Raw genomic sequence first — 16,601 nt, 5'->3', positions numbered from 1 at the left:
CTAACTGCAGTTTATTTTAGTGGCTCTCTCCCCTGCTAGATTGTAGGCTCCTTGAGGGGAGGGATTGTGTCTACCAAACTCAAGTGGACTCTCCCAAGCGCTTAGTATAATTCTCTGAACAGAGTAGGTAAGTGCCCACTGATGTTTGATAGGTTGACTGAGTACCTGGTTTCATTAAAACTAACATTAAGCATAGTAGAAAATGGACTATAAAATTTAAGCCTGTCACGTGGACTTTGAAAGAGCATGGGCTAAAATTGCCTCATGACATCAACACGGATGTGATCACCGAGCCGTTTTCGACATGAACCTTTTGTGAGTTGCATCTACTTTCCCAAGAGCTTAATATAGTGCTCTGCACACAAAAAAGGCTCAATAAATACCATTGATTGATTGGTTTAACGCCCGAGGGAGGGAAGGTTAAAGGGAACGGATAGCAGTGCTTCTTGGGGGGCCCGGAAGAATTCTAGAATGGCTCATTTAGCTGCTCAGAAATATTCATTCATTCAATTGTATTTATTGAGCACTTACTGTGTGCAGAGTACTGTCCTAAGCCTTTGGGAGAGAACAACACAACAATAAACTGACACAATCCCTGCCCACATCAACCTTACAGTCCAGAGGGGGAGATATGGATACAGCAATACTAAGTAATAAATACTATTACTTATTAAGCATTTACTGTGTGTTTCACTGCACTAAGTGGTGGGAGAGAATGCACGTGGATGAGTGCACTTTAAGCATTTGCTATTCACCCCATCCTCAGCCCCACAAAACTCATGTCCAGATTCATAATTTTTTATTTATGTTAATGGCTGTCTCCTGCTCTGGGCTGTAAGTTCCTTTTTTTAAAAAATGGTATTTTTAAGTGCTTACTATGGGTAAAACCTTGTTCTAAGTGCTGGAGCAGATACAAAGTAATCAGGTTTAACACTGTCCTTGTCCCATATAGGGCTCACAGTCTTAATCCCCATTTTACAGATGAGGGAACTGAGGCACAGAGAAGTGAAGTAACTTGCCCAAGGTCACAGAGCAGACAAGTGATGAAGCTGGTATTAGAACTCATGTCCTTCTGACTCTTAAGCTTTTGCTCTATCCACCAGGTCATTCTGAGTCTCAATATGGGCAGGGAACATGTCTACCAGCTCTGTCTTATTGTACTCTCCCAAAGGCTCAGTACAGTAAACTTTACACAGTAAACACTCAATAAATACAATTGACTGATTGATTGACTGTATACTCACTGTGGGCAGAGAACATGTCTACTAACTCTGTTGCAATGTACTCGCCCAAGTGCTTAATTCAATGTTCTGCACACAGTTGGCACTCAAATACTATTGATGACTGATTAAATATACAGATGGGAATCAAACATGGCTCTGTCCCTCTTGAGATTCACAGTCTGAGAAGAAATCAGTCTCTCTCTGGGCCCCATGAGATAAATGCATGCCGTGTAGGAGAACTCTTGTCTTTTTCTCTGCCTGTGGCCTCTTCCAATCCACCCTTTCCAGAGATAAACTTGGCCTAGTAGACAGAGCCTGGGCCTGGGAGACAGAAGGACCTGGGTTCTAATCCTGGCTTCGCCACCTGTCTGCAGTGTGACCTTGGGCAAATCATTTAACTTCTCTGATCCTCAATTATCTCATCTGTGTCGCCAGACTACTTGTTTTGTTTTGTTTTGTTGTCTGTCTCCCCCATTTAGATTGTGAACCTGTTGTTGGGCAAGGATTGTCTCTATCAGTTGCCAAATTGTACATTCCAAGCACTTAGTATAGAGCTCTGCACATAGTAAGCCCTCAATAAATACGATTGAATGAATGAATGAATGAAATGTGGATTAAGACTGTGGGCTCTATGTGGTACATGGACTCTGCCCAACCTGATTACCTTGTGTCTTAGTACAGTACCTGGCACGTAGTAAGCACTTCACCAATATCATAAAAGAAAGAGATGGGGGAATATGTTGCCCAGAAATATCAACTTATCCTGTTTTGCTCCCAGCTCTTCAACCTCTGACACATTGCTCACCTTGTTTCCTATGCCTGGAATAATCTCCACCTGAAGCTTCATCAAGTAACATTTCTCCCTTTTTTCTGTGCTCATCTAAAGGATCACCTACACTAGAAGGCATTCCCTGATTAATTCAAAAGGTAGTTGAGGGTCGAGATTGGGTCTACCTACTCCATTGTGTGCTCATGGAGTTTAGTACAGTGCTCTGCACATAATAAGCACTCAGTAAATGCTCCTGATTGATTAGTAAAACATCTTCATAGCAACATACATTTTCAGCAGGTACAAAGCACAACACAGAACCCATTAAGATGGGCTTTAAAATGAATGGAAATCTATTTGACTCTTTTAATCTCTTCAGCAATTTAAGGAATTACAGTCATCTCATTAATTATAGTTTTTCCGGGCCTAATATTTTGAACAGTCAATATTAACTGAACACTTCATCTATGCAGAGCACTGTACTAAGTGCTTGGAAGAGTACAAGGAAGATAGTTATGGGTTCAACCTTCACAAAAACAGTAAAATCCACCCTTCCCTCTCCACCCAAACTGCTTCGACATTGATCTAAACACTTATCTTATCCCACCTGAGTTCTGCATCAGCCTCCTTGCTGACCTCCCTGCCTCCTGTCTCTCCCCACTCCAGGCAATATTTCACTCTGATGCCTGGATCATTCTTCTAAAAATAAAGTTCAGTCCATGTCTCCCTACTCCTTAAGAATTTCTTCCAGTAGTTGCTCATCAAACAGAAACTCCTTACCGTCAGCTTGAAACCACAATCAGCTCACCCTCTCCTACCTTACTGCGCTGCCCTCCTACTACAACCTATCCCACACACTTCACTCCTCTAACACCAAACAGCTTACTGTACCTCGTTCTTATCTGTCTCATCTCCAACCTCTAGCCCACGTCTGTCCCTCTGGCCTGGAATTCCTTCCTCCTTCAAGTAACTACAGACAATCATTCTTCCCACCTTCAAAGTCTTATTAAATTCACATCTCCTCCAAGAGATCCTCCCCCACTAAGCCCTCATTTTCCCTACTCTTCCTTCTGCATCGCCTTTGTACTTGGACCTGTTCCACTTCACCCCACCCTCAGCCCCACAGCATTTATGTACATATCTGTAATTTATTTTAATGTCTCTCTCCCTCTCTAGACTGTTCCTTAAGGGCAGGGAACACTTGTAAGCTCAATGTGGGCAGGGAATGTGTCTGTTTATGGTTGTAGTGTATCCTCCCAAGCATTCAGTACAGTGCTCAATAAATACAATTGAATGAATAAATGAATATCTTCCAACTGTCATACTGTACTCTCCCAACAATTTAGTACAGTGCTCTGTAAACAGGGAGCATCAATATTGATTGATTGATTGTAGGCATCAAGAAGCCCTCAAGAAGCATACAACCTAGCAGGGGAGACAGACAGAAAAGAATTAGAGAAAGTATGTTCAGAGAACCAGCTAGTAGGAAGAGCCTAGGGCTGTGAGTTAGGAGATCCAGGTTCTAATCCTGAACCCACCCCTTGCCTGCTGTGTGAGCTTAGGCAAATCACTTAATTTCTCTCTGTTTCAGTTTCCTCATATGTGAAATGAGGATTGAATCATTGTTCTCCCTCTCCCTTAGGCTGTAAGTCTAAGGATGGGATTGTGTCTGAACTGATCATCTTGTACTTCCCACAGTGCTTGGCTGATAGTAAGTGATTAACAAATTCTATTATTACTATTCCCACTTTCTGACCTAGTCAGGACCCTATCCTGCACACATTTATACAAAGCCTAATCCAGCCAACTGGTATATGCCACTTGCATAATTTCCTGAGGTAAATTCCACCTGCTCACCACCCACTGTGGTATTTGGTTTGAACTAACAATAGTCATGCTTCAGCAGGTATCTCCCCACCCCCACACCTCTGTCTTGGTGCTGTGGGCAAAAGAGAAGCCGCGTGCCTAGTGGAAAGAGGATGGGCTTCGGAGTCAGAGGACATAATAATGTTGGTATTTGTTAAAGCGCTTACTATGTGCAGAGCACTGTTCTAAGCGCTGGGGGAGATACAGGGTAATCAGGTTGACCCATATGAGGCTCACAGTCTTAATCCCCATTTTACAGATGAGGTAACTGGGGCACAGAGAAGTTAAGTGACTTGCCCACAGTCACACAGCTGACAAGTGGCAGGCGGGATGAGTTCTAATCCCAGCTCTCCCAATTGTTTGCTGTGTGACCTTGGGCAAATCACTAAACTTCTCTGTGGATCAGTTTTTTCAATTCTAAACTCGGGATTCAATACCTCTTCTGCCTCCTACTTAGACTGTGAGCTCCATGCGGAACAGGGACTGTGTCTAATCTAATTAAATTCTACCTACCCCAGGGTTTAGAGCAGTGTTTGACACATAGTAAGGGCTTAACAAATACCATAAAAAAAATTTCATGTTCACCCTTCACGAGTGTGGAAATCTCAACTACCACGGCCCCTCTCAGCCTTTCTTTCCCCACAGATTGAAGAGTCTTTATCTCTGTTCTTCTAAAGAAGCCACACCACTCCTCTGACAGCTACAGGGCCAAGGTCTTACAGGATGGTCAGACCAAATTTTCTGTTGTTTCTTTATCTTATTTCTGAATGGCTGTCAGTAGGAGCCAAGATTGAATGTCCCGAGGGGGAAAGAGGCAGAGGTGGCTGGAATGTCTGGGCCATTAATGAATAACATATAAACTACAGTTTATGCAAATTCATAGGTAAAAATAAAACTGAGTCAAGAGGTCAGGTAATTTTGGAAAAGGCCTGCAGCACTGATTCTACAGGCACCACAGAGTAGACTCTTCCTTCCGTTAGCCAGCCAATTGCATTTATTGAGTGCTTCCTGTGTGCAGAGCACTGTACTAAGCACTTGGGAGAGGACACCATTCATTCATTCACTCATTTACTAAGCAGTTTATGTGTGCAGAGCACTGTATTAAGCACTTGGGAAAGTACGATACAACAATAAACAGTGATATTCCCTGCCCACAACGAGTTCACAGCCTAGATGGGGGAGACAGACATTAATACAAATAAATAAAATTACAGATAGATACATAACTTCTGTGGGGCTGGGAGCAGGGGGAAGAGCAAAAGGAGCAAGCCAGGGTGACGCAGAAGGGAGTGGGAGATGAGGAAAAGTGGAGCTTAGTCTGGGAAGGCCTCTTGGAGGAGATGTGCATTCAATAAGACTTTGAAGGGGGGGAGAGTAATTGTCTGGCAGATTTGAGGAGGGAGGGCGTTCCAGGACAGAGTCAGGACGTGGGCCAGGGGTCAGCGGTACGACAGGCGAGATGGAGGCACAGTGAGAAGGTTAGGACTAGAAGAGTGAAGTGTGGGCTGGATTGTAGAAGGAGAGAAGCGAGGTGAGGTTGGACGATGCAAGGTGATGGAATGCTTTCAAGCCAATGGTAAGGAGTTTTTGTTCGATGAGGAGGTGGATAGGCAACCACTGGAGATTTTTGAGGAGTGGGGTGACCTGTCCTGAACATTTTTAAACAGACTCATTCCCTGCTCACAACAAGCTTACAGTCTAGAGGGGGAGACAGGCATTAATAAAAATAAACTCCAGATATGTACATAAATACCATGGGGCTGGGAGGGGGGATGAATCAAGGGAGGAAGTCAGGGTAATGCAAAAGGGAGTGGGAGAAGAGGAAAGGAGGGCTCAGTCAGGGAAGGTCTCTTGGAGATGGGCCTTCAGTAAGGCTTTGTAGGAGGGGAGGGTGATCATCTGTCGGATATGGAGGGGGAGGGCGTTCCAGGCCAGAGGCAGGAGGTGGGCGAGAGGTTGGCGGAGAGATATAGGCACTTATAAGATGGTGCTGCTAATGGTATGGTGTTGGCATCTAGGGAGAACCTATCACAGAGTTTGTGGTGTCCATAAAATCAACCAGTCAATCAATAGTATTTATTGAGCACTATGTGCTGAGCACTGTACTAAGCACTTGGAAGAGTACAATAAAACAGAGTTGGTGGACACAAACCCTGCCCTCAAGGACAAGATCTGTGCTATTCCCTCCTCAGGACTCACCAAGTTGTTTTAACAGTAGGGGTGATGGTCTGCAGCGAGCCATCTTCACTCTCCCAGTGGTAATGATGGTATCTGTTAAGCACTTACTACATGCCAAGCACTGTTCTAAGCACTGGGGTAGACACAGGTAATCAGGTTGTTTCACATGGGGCTCACAGGCTTAATCTCCATTTTACAGATGAGGTAATTGAGGCCCAGAGAAGTTAAGTGACTTGCCCCAAATCACACAGCTGATAAATTGTGGAGCTGGGATTAGAAACCATGACCACTGACTCCTGTGCCCGGGCTCTTTCCACTAAGCTACATTGCTTCTCAGTGCCCAGTGGAATCGAAGGTCCACTAGAGCATAGAGAATGAAAACCTACTGACTCCCAATTATCATCCCATGGACTGATCCACTGCACTCCATCCATCAATCAAAATTATTGATTGAGGTCTTACTCTGTGCAGAGCACTGAATTCAGCTCTTGGGAGACTACAACAGAGGTGGTGGACAAGATCCCTGCCCTCAAGGAGCAGACATTCTAGTTGAAGAGCTTACAAACCAGTGCTCAAGAGAGCAAGATGACGGGTGTTTGGCCTCCGGAAGGCAGGATTTATCTGAAATTATCTTTTTTGGGGGGCGGGGGGGGAACGGTATTTGTTAAGCACTTACTATGTACCAGGTTCTGTTCTAAGCCCTGGAGTAGATACAAGGTAAATAGGTCCCACATGGGGTCCACAGTCTTAATCCCCATTTTCCAGATGAGTTAACTGAGGCACCGAGAAGTGAAGTGACTTGAACAGCGGACAAGTGGAAGAGGCAGGATTAGAACCCAGGTCCTTCTGACTCCCAAGCCAGTGCTCTAGCCTGGCTTCCCTCCTGTGCCTGCAGTGGTGTTCCTACAGCACCCTGGTTTCTCCACTTCCTCTCCCAGCAGGAACCTGTCAGGAAAGGGGCGTGAGAAAAAAAAAAAATCAAACTAGTGTGGCTGGTGTGTCTGTGTGGCTGAGAGATGGAACAAACGTTGTCTCAGGGTGCTAGTTGTGCTGAGCGTTTCTTGATTGCTTTGTAATTCTGGGAGAGGCCACTAGTGAAAATTACAGCCACAACCCTCCTTTCCTCTTCTCCCACTCCCTTCTGCCTTGCCCTGATTCGCTCCATTTGTTCTTCCCCACTCCCAGCACCATAGTATTTATATACATATCTGTTATTTATTTGCATTGTTGTCTGTCCAGCCCCCCACCTCTAGACTGTAAGCTGGTTGTGGGCAGGGAATGTGTCTGTTTATTGTTGTACTGTACTCTCCCAAGAGCTTAGTACAGTGCTCTGCACACAGTAAGCGCTCAATAAATAGGACTGACTGAATGAATGAATGTCCCTGACGCATTCTATCATTTTTTTTCTTTAGTAGTACTTCTCAAACACTTACTATGTGGCAGGCACTGTAGTTAATGCTGGGGTAAGCACAAACTAATCAAGTTAGATGCTCTATGTCCCACATGGGGCTCACAGTCTTAACCCCCATTTTACAGATGAGGGAACTTTGGCACGGAGAAGTTAAGTGACAGGCCCAAGAACACACAGCAGACATTTGGCCGAGCCAGTATTAGAACTCAGGTCCTTCTGACTCCCAGGTCAATCAATCCAAGATATTTATTGAGGGTTTACTTTGTGCAAGAGCAGTGGGCTAAGCACTTGGGGTAATCTCATAGAGTTAGAAGACATGATCCCTGATCTCAGGGAGCAAACAATTTAGTCAGGGGAGACAGACACTAAAATTAATTACCCCCAGTCCTGACTAATTCCAAAATTCCTTTGGGGGGTTGGAGGTCACAAGCTGGAGTTCAACCAGACCCTGAGTTGGTGATTTGGGGGAACACAATTTGGCCAGCTCCATTCAACACCTCCTTCCCGCTCTCACTTTCTCCAAGCCCATAGCTTGAAACTGAATTCTTTTTTTGGGGGATTCCAAATTAAACTTCCATTCCAAAAGCCTGCTGCCACGTAGGTACACTAGGCCTCTCTCGACCGCACAGCGAGGCTGGGTTCTCTTTCTTTCTCCAAATAAGTTTCCCAAATCTAAAATAAATAAAACATGGCAGAAGGCAAGAGGGAAGCAAAAATGTTTTGGCAAGGGAGACTGCGTTCCCAGAGAACATAGAGAGCTAATGTATAGTTTTCTTCTGGAGTTCAAGATGATGCCTTTGACAGTTATTTCCTCTCTAGGACTTTCTGCCAGAATTCTTTGTGAGTTGTTTGGAGTGGTGGTGGGGCTTGGTTCTGCATCATCCACACTCCCTCCCTATCTCACTTGGCTGAGATTCTGACCCTTGGCTCTCTCTGGCCAGGGACTCCCTTCCCCCCAAAATCTGCCAGCCCCTCTCGGCTTTTAAAACCCTCCTAAAAATCCCACCTCCTCCAGGAAGCCTGCCTCAGATATTTACCAGCACCTCTAAATCTATCAGCCTCCTCTGCCAGTTATGTGCTTATCTATAACACGTCTACCAACTCTATTATACCGTATTTTCCCAAAAGCTTAGTACAGTGCTCTGCACCCAGCAAGTACTCAATAAATGCCGTCATTGAGTTTTTTTAATACCCATCCTCTCAAATTCTGAATTCCCTCCCTTGGAAAAAAGCAGCAGCAAAGGAGAGCTATTAGCTCAGTTCTGGCCCAGAGAGCTAAGAGGGAGGGTGGAGACTCGAGAGGAAGGTGCTGGGGGGAAGAGTGAGAGGAAGAGAGCACTCAATCAACTCTAATAATATTAATTGTGATAATTGTTTAGCATTTACTATATTATAATAATAATGGTATTTGTTAAGCACTTACTATGTGCCAAGCACTGTTCTAAGCGCTGGGGTACATACAGGGTAATCAGGTTGTCCCATGTGGGGCTCACACTTTTAATCCCCATTTTACAGATGAGGTCACTGAGGCCCAGAGAACTTGCCCAAAGTCACACAGGCTGCTAAGTGGCGGAGCCAGGATTTGAGCCCATCAACTCTGACTCCCAAGCCCCGGTTCTTTCCACTAAGCCACTATGTCAGGCACTGTACTAAGCGCCGAGGTGGATACAAGCAAATAGGGACGGATACAGTCCCTGTCCCACGCGGGGCTCAGCAGTCTCAATCCCCATTTTACAAATGAAGTAATGGAGGCCCAGAGAAGTGAAGTGCCTTGCCCAAGGTCACACAACAAACAAGTGGTGGAGCTAAGATTAGAACCTTCTGACTCTCAGGCCTGTGCTCTATCCACTACACCACGCTGCTTCCCAAGCTCTCCCCGTCCAACCTCACCTCGCTGATTTTCTACAATCCACTTTGTTCCTCTAACATCAACCTATTCAAAGTGTGACCTGGTGGGAGGAGCACAGGCCTGAGAGTTGGAGGTCCTGGGTTCTACTCCTGGCTCTGCCAATTACCTGCTGTGAGACCCTGGAACAAGTCACTTAACTTCTCTGTGGCTCAGTTTCCTCAACTGTAAAATAAGGAAGCTCAGCGTGGCTCAGTGGAAAGAGCCTGGGCTTCGGAGTCAGAGGTCATGGGTTCGACTCCCGGCTCTGCCACTTGTCAGCTGTGTGACTGTGGGCAAGTCACTTCACTTCTCTGTGCCTCAGTTACCTCATCTGTAAAATGGGGATTAACTGTGAGCCTCACGGGGGACAACCTGATTACCCTATACGTACCCCAGCACTTAGAACAGTGCTCTGCACATAGTAAGCGCTTAACAAATACCAACATTATTAAGGATTGAATCTTCCTCCCTCTGATTTAGACTGTGAACCCCATGTGGGACAGGGACTCTGCCCTTCCTGATTGGCTTGTGTCTCCCCCAGTGCTTAGAACCGTGCTTGACTCACAGTAAGCGCTTTACAAATGCCTAGACCTCATCTATCCCGCTGCCAACCCCTCGCCCACGTTCTGCAGCTCCCCCCACCACCTTTTTTCAACAGACCATCACTCTCCCCACCTTCAAAGCCTTACTAAAATCAGGAAATCAAATCTCCTGATCAAGCCCTCATTTTCCCTATCCCCTCTCCCTTCTGCCACGCCCAGGCATTTGGATCTGTACCTTTTAAACCCTTGATATTGGTCCCACCCTCAGCCTCCCCCACTTCCATACAGATCTGTAATTTATTTTAATTCTGTCTTCTCCTCTAGACTCTAAGCTCCCCCTGGGTGGGAAACTCTATCTACCAACTCTTTGTATTGTGCTCTCCCAAGGACTTAGTACAATGTTCTTCACTCAGTAAGCAGCGTGGGTCAGTGGAAAGAGCCCGGGCTTAGGAGTCAGAGGTCATGGGTTCTAATTCCGGCTCCACCGCTTGCCAGCTGTGTAACTTTAGGCAAGTCACTTAACTTCTCTGTGCCTGGGCTACCTCATCTGTAAAATGGGATTAAAACTGTGAGCCCCAAGTGGGACAACCTGATCACCTTGTATCCCCCCAGCGTTTAGAACAGTGCTTTGCATATAGTAAGCACTTAACAAATACCAACTTTTTTTTTAAGCATTCAATAAATACCATTTAGTTGATTGACTGAGCAGGTGCCGGGGGGAAAGCCTGCTTCCTTTACAGTGCTCTGCACATCGTAAGTGCTCAATAAATACCACTGATTGCCTGATTCCTGTGCCCAAATCAGAGCTGAGAGGGCAGTTATGACTTCTGAACTTGCAGAAAAGGAAGGCAGAGTCTTGTCCTGGCCCAGAGCCCAGACAGACAGAAAGATCCTGCACTTCCTCCACCGGTGTATCTGTTCCGTCGTGTCACTTCAGCTCAGACCCAGGAGGGACAGTGATGCTCCTTGGAGATTGGCTCTTTGGTTGACAGTCCCAAAATTGAAGGGCCCCCTGGGTCTGAGCACCTGTGGGAATCATCTTGGCTGATAATAATTTATTAATAATGATATTCATAATAATAATTTTGGTACTTGTTAAGTGTTTACTGTATGCCAATCACTATTCTAAGTGCCGGGGTAGATACAAGTTAATCAGGTTGACGCAGACCCTGTGCCACATGGGGCTCACAAGTCTAAATTGGAGGGAGTGGGATTATCCCACATTTTACAGATAACTGAGGCACAGAGAAGCGAAGTTACTTGTCCGAAGTTTCACAGCAGACACAGGGCAGAGCCAGAATTAGAACCCATTCCCAGGCCCGGGCTCCTACTCTTAGGCCACGCTGCTTCTCTGCAAGCTTCTCTTGGCTGATCCCCCAAGCGATCGTGGAGAGGCAAAATGAGGGGCCTGGAGGAAGCAGAACATCTCGGGTTCCATCCCCCCAGCCCTGTTGCCCCAGCTCACAGCACTGTGTGACTCTGTTTCCCCACTCCCTAGAATTTGGAAGGGAGTTGCTATTCAGTGAGTGCTTTGAGAGCCTGTTGTGAAGGGGTCCGGTGTGCCTGAGCCCTTGTGAAGGGTAAGTCATGAGGAGAGGTGCTAGCCCTCTGTCGGGGTTGGGCGAGGTGAGGGCTGTCTGGAGACAGGGGGATGTTTGAGATGACCTCTCAATCTTCCTTAGAGGGGTCTCGGCTTAACCCCAGTCCTGATGGGCTTCAGGATCAGATGTATCACTAGAGGATCAGGAGAATCTTGTCTCTGTGGGAAGTGTTTGTTATATTGTACTCTCTCAAGCACTTAGTACAGTAAGTGCTCAATAAATATGAATGAATGAATGAAGTGAGGGAATTGGGCCAGAAGCTTCAAACGAATGAAAGTTGGGACACAGTTTACTTCCCAGCTGCTTTCCCCCTCAGTCTCGGCTCAGCCAGGTGCTGGAACAGACCCCTGGCTCTGAGCCCCAGGGGATCATGAGACCCCAGAGACTCCCAAGAGGTCCCAGGGAATCAGGGGAGCCCAGAAACCCCCGGGGGTCCCAAGGGATCTTCTCCCCATGCTTAACCTCTCTCTCTCTGGCCCCAATTCTCCTCATTCTTTAAAACAACATTTCAATCAATCATTTGTATTTATAGAGCACTTACTGTGTGCAGAGCATTGTAATAATCTTAATAATAATTATTATTGTATAAGTTAAGGACTTACTATGAGCCCGGCACTGTACTCAGCGATTGGATGGCTACAAGCAATCCGTTGGACACAGTCCCTGTCCCACATGGGGCTCGTAGTCTCAATTCCCATTTTACAGATCAGGTACCTGAGGCTCAGAAAGTGAAGTGACTTGCCCAAGGTCACAAAGCAGACAAGGGGTGGAGCTAGGACTAGAACACATTATTTTCTGACTCCCACGCCCATACTCCATCTACTATGTCATGCTGCTTGGGAGAGAATAATATAACAAAGCGTACAATATACAATATTACACGTTCTCTGTCCACAGCGAGCTTACAGCCTAGAGATGACCATTTTCATGGAACCAGATGGAATAAGTATCTTCTCTTTCTGCCTCCCCATCAGTCTGGGGCAGAGAATGTTGTCTGGCCTCTCAGAGAAATTCCCACTTCCAGACCCCCATCCCACTGCTCTGTGGGGTCTCCATAACCCGTGAGACCAACCCAAGCCACTGGGAATGGTGTCCTCTTTACCCTTGACCCAGAAACTGCCCCAGGAGACTGGGACCCTTCCTCCAAGCCAGGCCCCTTCCCCTGGAACCAGCAGCATGGCCCTGTGGATAGACCATAGGCCTGGGAGTCAGGACCTGGGTTCTAATTCCAGCTCTGCCACTTCTCTGCTGTCACCCTGGGCAGGTAACTTCACTTCTCTGGGCCTCAGTTACCTCATCTGGAAAATGGGGATTAAGAGTGTGAGCCCTATGTGGGACATGCACTGTGTCCAATCCAATTATCTTGTATCTACCCCTGCATTTAGAGCAGTGCCTGGCACATAATAAGCATTTAACAAGTATCATTTAAAAAAAAAGAAACAGAAACAAAAAACTTGCAGGACTGGGGTTGGGCAGAAGTAAGGTTGACTCTAGGATGGGGGCGGTCAGGGAACCTGGCTTGATCTGCATTGGGTGGCTACTTCCGCTTGTGACGAGATCGAGCGTGAGGTTTCAAAATCCTTCGGCCTGGGCCTTGTGCAAGGGTGTCTAGTGGGATCCTGGTGAATAGAGATTTGGGGATAAGGCAGGCCAGAGTGCAGAGGAAGTCAAGAAGTCACAAAGAGTCTCCCCAAAATAGCAAGTACACCACCCCAACATACGCCAGCTCCCTAGGCACACCAAGTTTGTGCAATCAATCAATGGTATTTCCTGAGTGCTTACTGTGTGCTGAGCACTGCACTAAGTGCTTGGAAGAATACCATGCATTAGAATTGGGAGCCACGATCACCACTCACAAGGAGCTTACAGTCTGGGGGGGACATATTAAAAATAAATTACAGAGAGGGAAAAGTGCAGAGTGTGGGTGATTATCCAGAATTCCCTTTTGCCTCCAAAGGCTTGTGGGCCATCCTGCCCTCTCTCTGTCTTGGCAGGGTGGTCCAGCCTCTACCGTTGCCCATAGAGACTCCAGGCCCACAGTACCCTGTCCCTTTCAGCTAATCCCCACATGCCTTGGCTCCTGAGAACCATTTGCTTCTTCTGTGAGACAGCGCGGGCCAGGGGAGCGGGAGGAGTATGGCGGTTAGTCCCCTCAAAGCTGAGTTGGGGTGTGTGAGTGTGTGTGTGCGGCCCACACACAAAGCCTTGTGAGACTGCCAGGCCCAGCTCCACACCAACCCCGTCCCGGAGGGCTTCATCCGCCCAGGAAAACAAGCGGCAGGACAGAAGGGTCTCAGAACACTCCAAAACCCAGTGCCAGTGCCCGGCTCTGGTCCACCCATCTGGCCTTCCTCCCCAGTCAGTATCCAAACTCTCCTAGTCAGAGTGTTTTCCGAAGAGAAAGTTAACATGAGGACGAAAGTAACATTAAGTGTCCCATGGAAAGACTGTTTCAAGCTTCCAAGCTCTCTCTCTCTCTCTCTCTCTCTCTCTCTCTCTCTCTCTCTCTCTCACTCTCTCTCATACACACACACACACACACACAGAGCCACCCACCTCTCAGGCCCACTGGCCCCTCCAAGCCTCATGAACATAAAGCCCTGGTGAACAGTGGATGGAGGAAGTGAGGCCAGGTCTTGCCCAATTTGGACCCCTTGGCATTTCCTCCCTGATGGTGATGTGCCTGCTTTGATCACTCGTCGGCCTTCAACACCCGGCCCCAAAGCCGATGACCCCTCAGCCTGGCCCTTCCCGGGGGATGATCCCCTCACAGCCTGGGGTCCGTCAGGGACAGAGCAAGGAAGTGGCACTGTGCTTCCTAACCTAGGCCCGGCCCATCTCTAGGGGAAAGGCTCAATTAATCATATTTATTGAGTGTGTACTATGTGCAGAACACTGTACTAAGTGCTTGGGAGAATACAATACAACAAAATTAACAGACACGTTCCCTGTCCATAACGAATTTACAGTCTAGGGGGCTCACCTCCAGACCCTAACTGAAGTCCCAAGAAGCAAAGAAAGGTCTGCAGGCCCATTGGAGAGGAGGTACAAACTTCTCCAGGGGATACCCCAAGCACGTCTCCTTTCCAAAAGTTATGCAATAGGCTCAGACCCCCAGCTTGTTACGCTGACCCTATCTGCACCCTGCTTAGCTAGGGTGGGGCTTCTATCTGGGATTTACAAATCTTCCTGCTGAACATTCACCTGGTTATTCTAGGGGCTGGTGCAGGTCCCTGAATCGATCAGTCAATCAGATTTATTGAGTGCTCACTTACTGTACTTGGTACAGTACAACAGAATTAGCAGATACGTTCCCTGCCCATACTGAGTTTACAGTCTAGAGGGCTGTAACAATAACCGAATTCATACCAATTACAAGAATAACAGGCAATGTGTGTTAAACGTTTACTATGTACCAAGCACTACTCTAAAGACCGGGGTAGTTACAAGACAATCAGGACGTACACAGTCCCTGTCCCACATGGGGCTCATAGCATAAGGGGAAGGGAGGATACGTATTTAATTCCCAAGTTACAGCTGAGGAAACTGAGGCCCGGAGAGGTTAAGCGACTTGTCCAAGGTCACGCAGAAGGCCAGTGGTACAGATGGGATTAAAAAATAGCGACCCCTCCCCTCTCGTTCAATCTGTGGCTCGGCAGCCGCCCCCCCAACCCCATCCCCCTGGCCCCTGGCCCTGCTCTCCACCTGTAGAAAGAAATCAGGGTAGAAGCCCCGGACAAGTTGGCTCATGGGGCTGGGACAGGGTGGGCCGGAGGGGCCGGAGGCGAGGGGACAGGAGGAAAATGAGTCCAAATCCCAGATCCCGGGCTGGGCCGGGGGGTGGAGGGATGGGGGAGCAGAAGCCCGAGCTTCCAAGGAGGGACTGGACCCTTCCTCGGGGGAGGGACCCCGAGGGGCCCGAGGCGTTCTCAACGGGTTAAAAATGCAGCATCCTGGAGCTCCGGAGGCAAAAGGAGGCCGTCGCCTGGTTTCTAAACAAGGGGTTCACTCTCAGGTACCCCCGGGAGGGTCCCCCCAACCCCTCCCCCCCCACACACTCCGATTTGGGATTTTCTCCCACCCCCCTTTCAGTCCAGAGGCATCAGTGTCAGCGCCGAGGGGGTCCCGGGGGAACCCCAAAGTCCCCGCAGCCCCCTCCCCCTGGGCCCGCCCTCCTGCTGACCCCAGGGTTGGGGAGGGGGGAGCCGGGGGACCCGAGATGCGGGGCCGGGGGTCGAGGGGACGCGGGGAGGCCGGCGATCGCCGCGGAGAGCACGCGCGTCTGCGCTGCCGGGGCGGGCAGCCGAGTCGAAGCGGGTGGAAACGGGTGGAAACGGGTGGAAACGGGGCCGAACGGCCTTACCTTTGTGACAGTCATGCAGAAACTCTTGGGGAGTCCGGAAGACCGGGCGGAGGAAGAGGAGGAGGCGGGGAAGGGCGAGGGGGGCTCTCTCCTGCCGTCTCTCTCGGCGTCTCCGTGTCTCTGGAAGCCGGGCGGGGGTCGGCCGCCTGCCCTGCAGAGGGGCCCGCGTCAGCGGGGGGAGGCAGAGGAGGGGACCACCCCTCGCAGCTGATTACCGAGCCGTCCTCGCAGGCCGGGCCCCTCTCCCCCTATCTATCTCTCCTCCTGTCTCTGCCTGTCTCTGTCTCCCGCTGTCTCTGTCTCTGATGGCAGCAGTGATGTCAGGCCGTGCATTTATAATGGATGAGCCTCCTTCCCCGCAGGAAGGCGAGGCAGGAAGAAAGAAAACCCGGGGAGGGGGGTGGAAGAAAGAAAGCTGGCAAGGAAACTGGCGGGGATGATGGGGAGGAGGCGGGAGGGGGGAAGGGAGGGGGGGAAAGGAGGGGGGAAGGGAGGGGAGGGGTCGTAGCCCCCCCCGGGGGGATCTGGGGGGTGGGCGGGGGGCGATGGACCAGGGTGGGAGGGAGAAGGATAATCTCCAGTCGTCGGTTTGCGGGGCCGAGGGCCATCTGCTTAACTCTTTGAGGACCGCGCATCTGGGAAGGGACTGGAAACGGCCTGGAAGCACCTGCCGAACTTGGGGGATTCATTCATTCCGCCGAATTTATCGAGCGCCGACTGTGTGCAGAGCACTGGAAAGTACAATTCGGCAACGGGGAGA

At 48.7% G+C, this 16,601-nt stretch overlaps 1 protein-coding gene across 1 annotated transcript in view; it reads right to left on the bottom strand.

Annotated features, from left to right (window-relative positions):
- The window catches only part of CORO2B (coronin 2B), a 158,851-nt gene extending 142,609 nt beyond the window's left edge, over positions 1 to 16,242 (bottom strand). The window contains exon 1 of the mRNA XM_029066205.2: positions 15,842 to 16,242. Within this exon, the coding sequence (XP_028922038.1) occupies positions 15,842 to 15,856 (15 nt within the window). The 5' untranslated portion in view covers positions 15,857 to 16,242. The remainder of the gene's footprint in view (positions 1 to 15,841) is intronic.
- Between the last annotated feature and the right edge of the window lie 359 nt (positions 16,243 to 16,601).

This window comes from Ornithorhynchus anatinus, chromosome 5, assembly GCF_004115215.2.
Source record: "Ornithorhynchus anatinus isolate Pmale09 chromosome 5, mOrnAna1.pri.v4, whole genome shotgun sequence".
Classification (NCBI taxonomy): Eukaryota; Metazoa; Chordata; class Mammalia; order Monotremata; family Ornithorhynchidae; genus Ornithorhynchus; species Ornithorhynchus anatinus.
The sequence above is the reverse complement of the archived record's forward strand: the minus strand, read 5'-3'. Positions and strand labels throughout refer to the sequence as shown.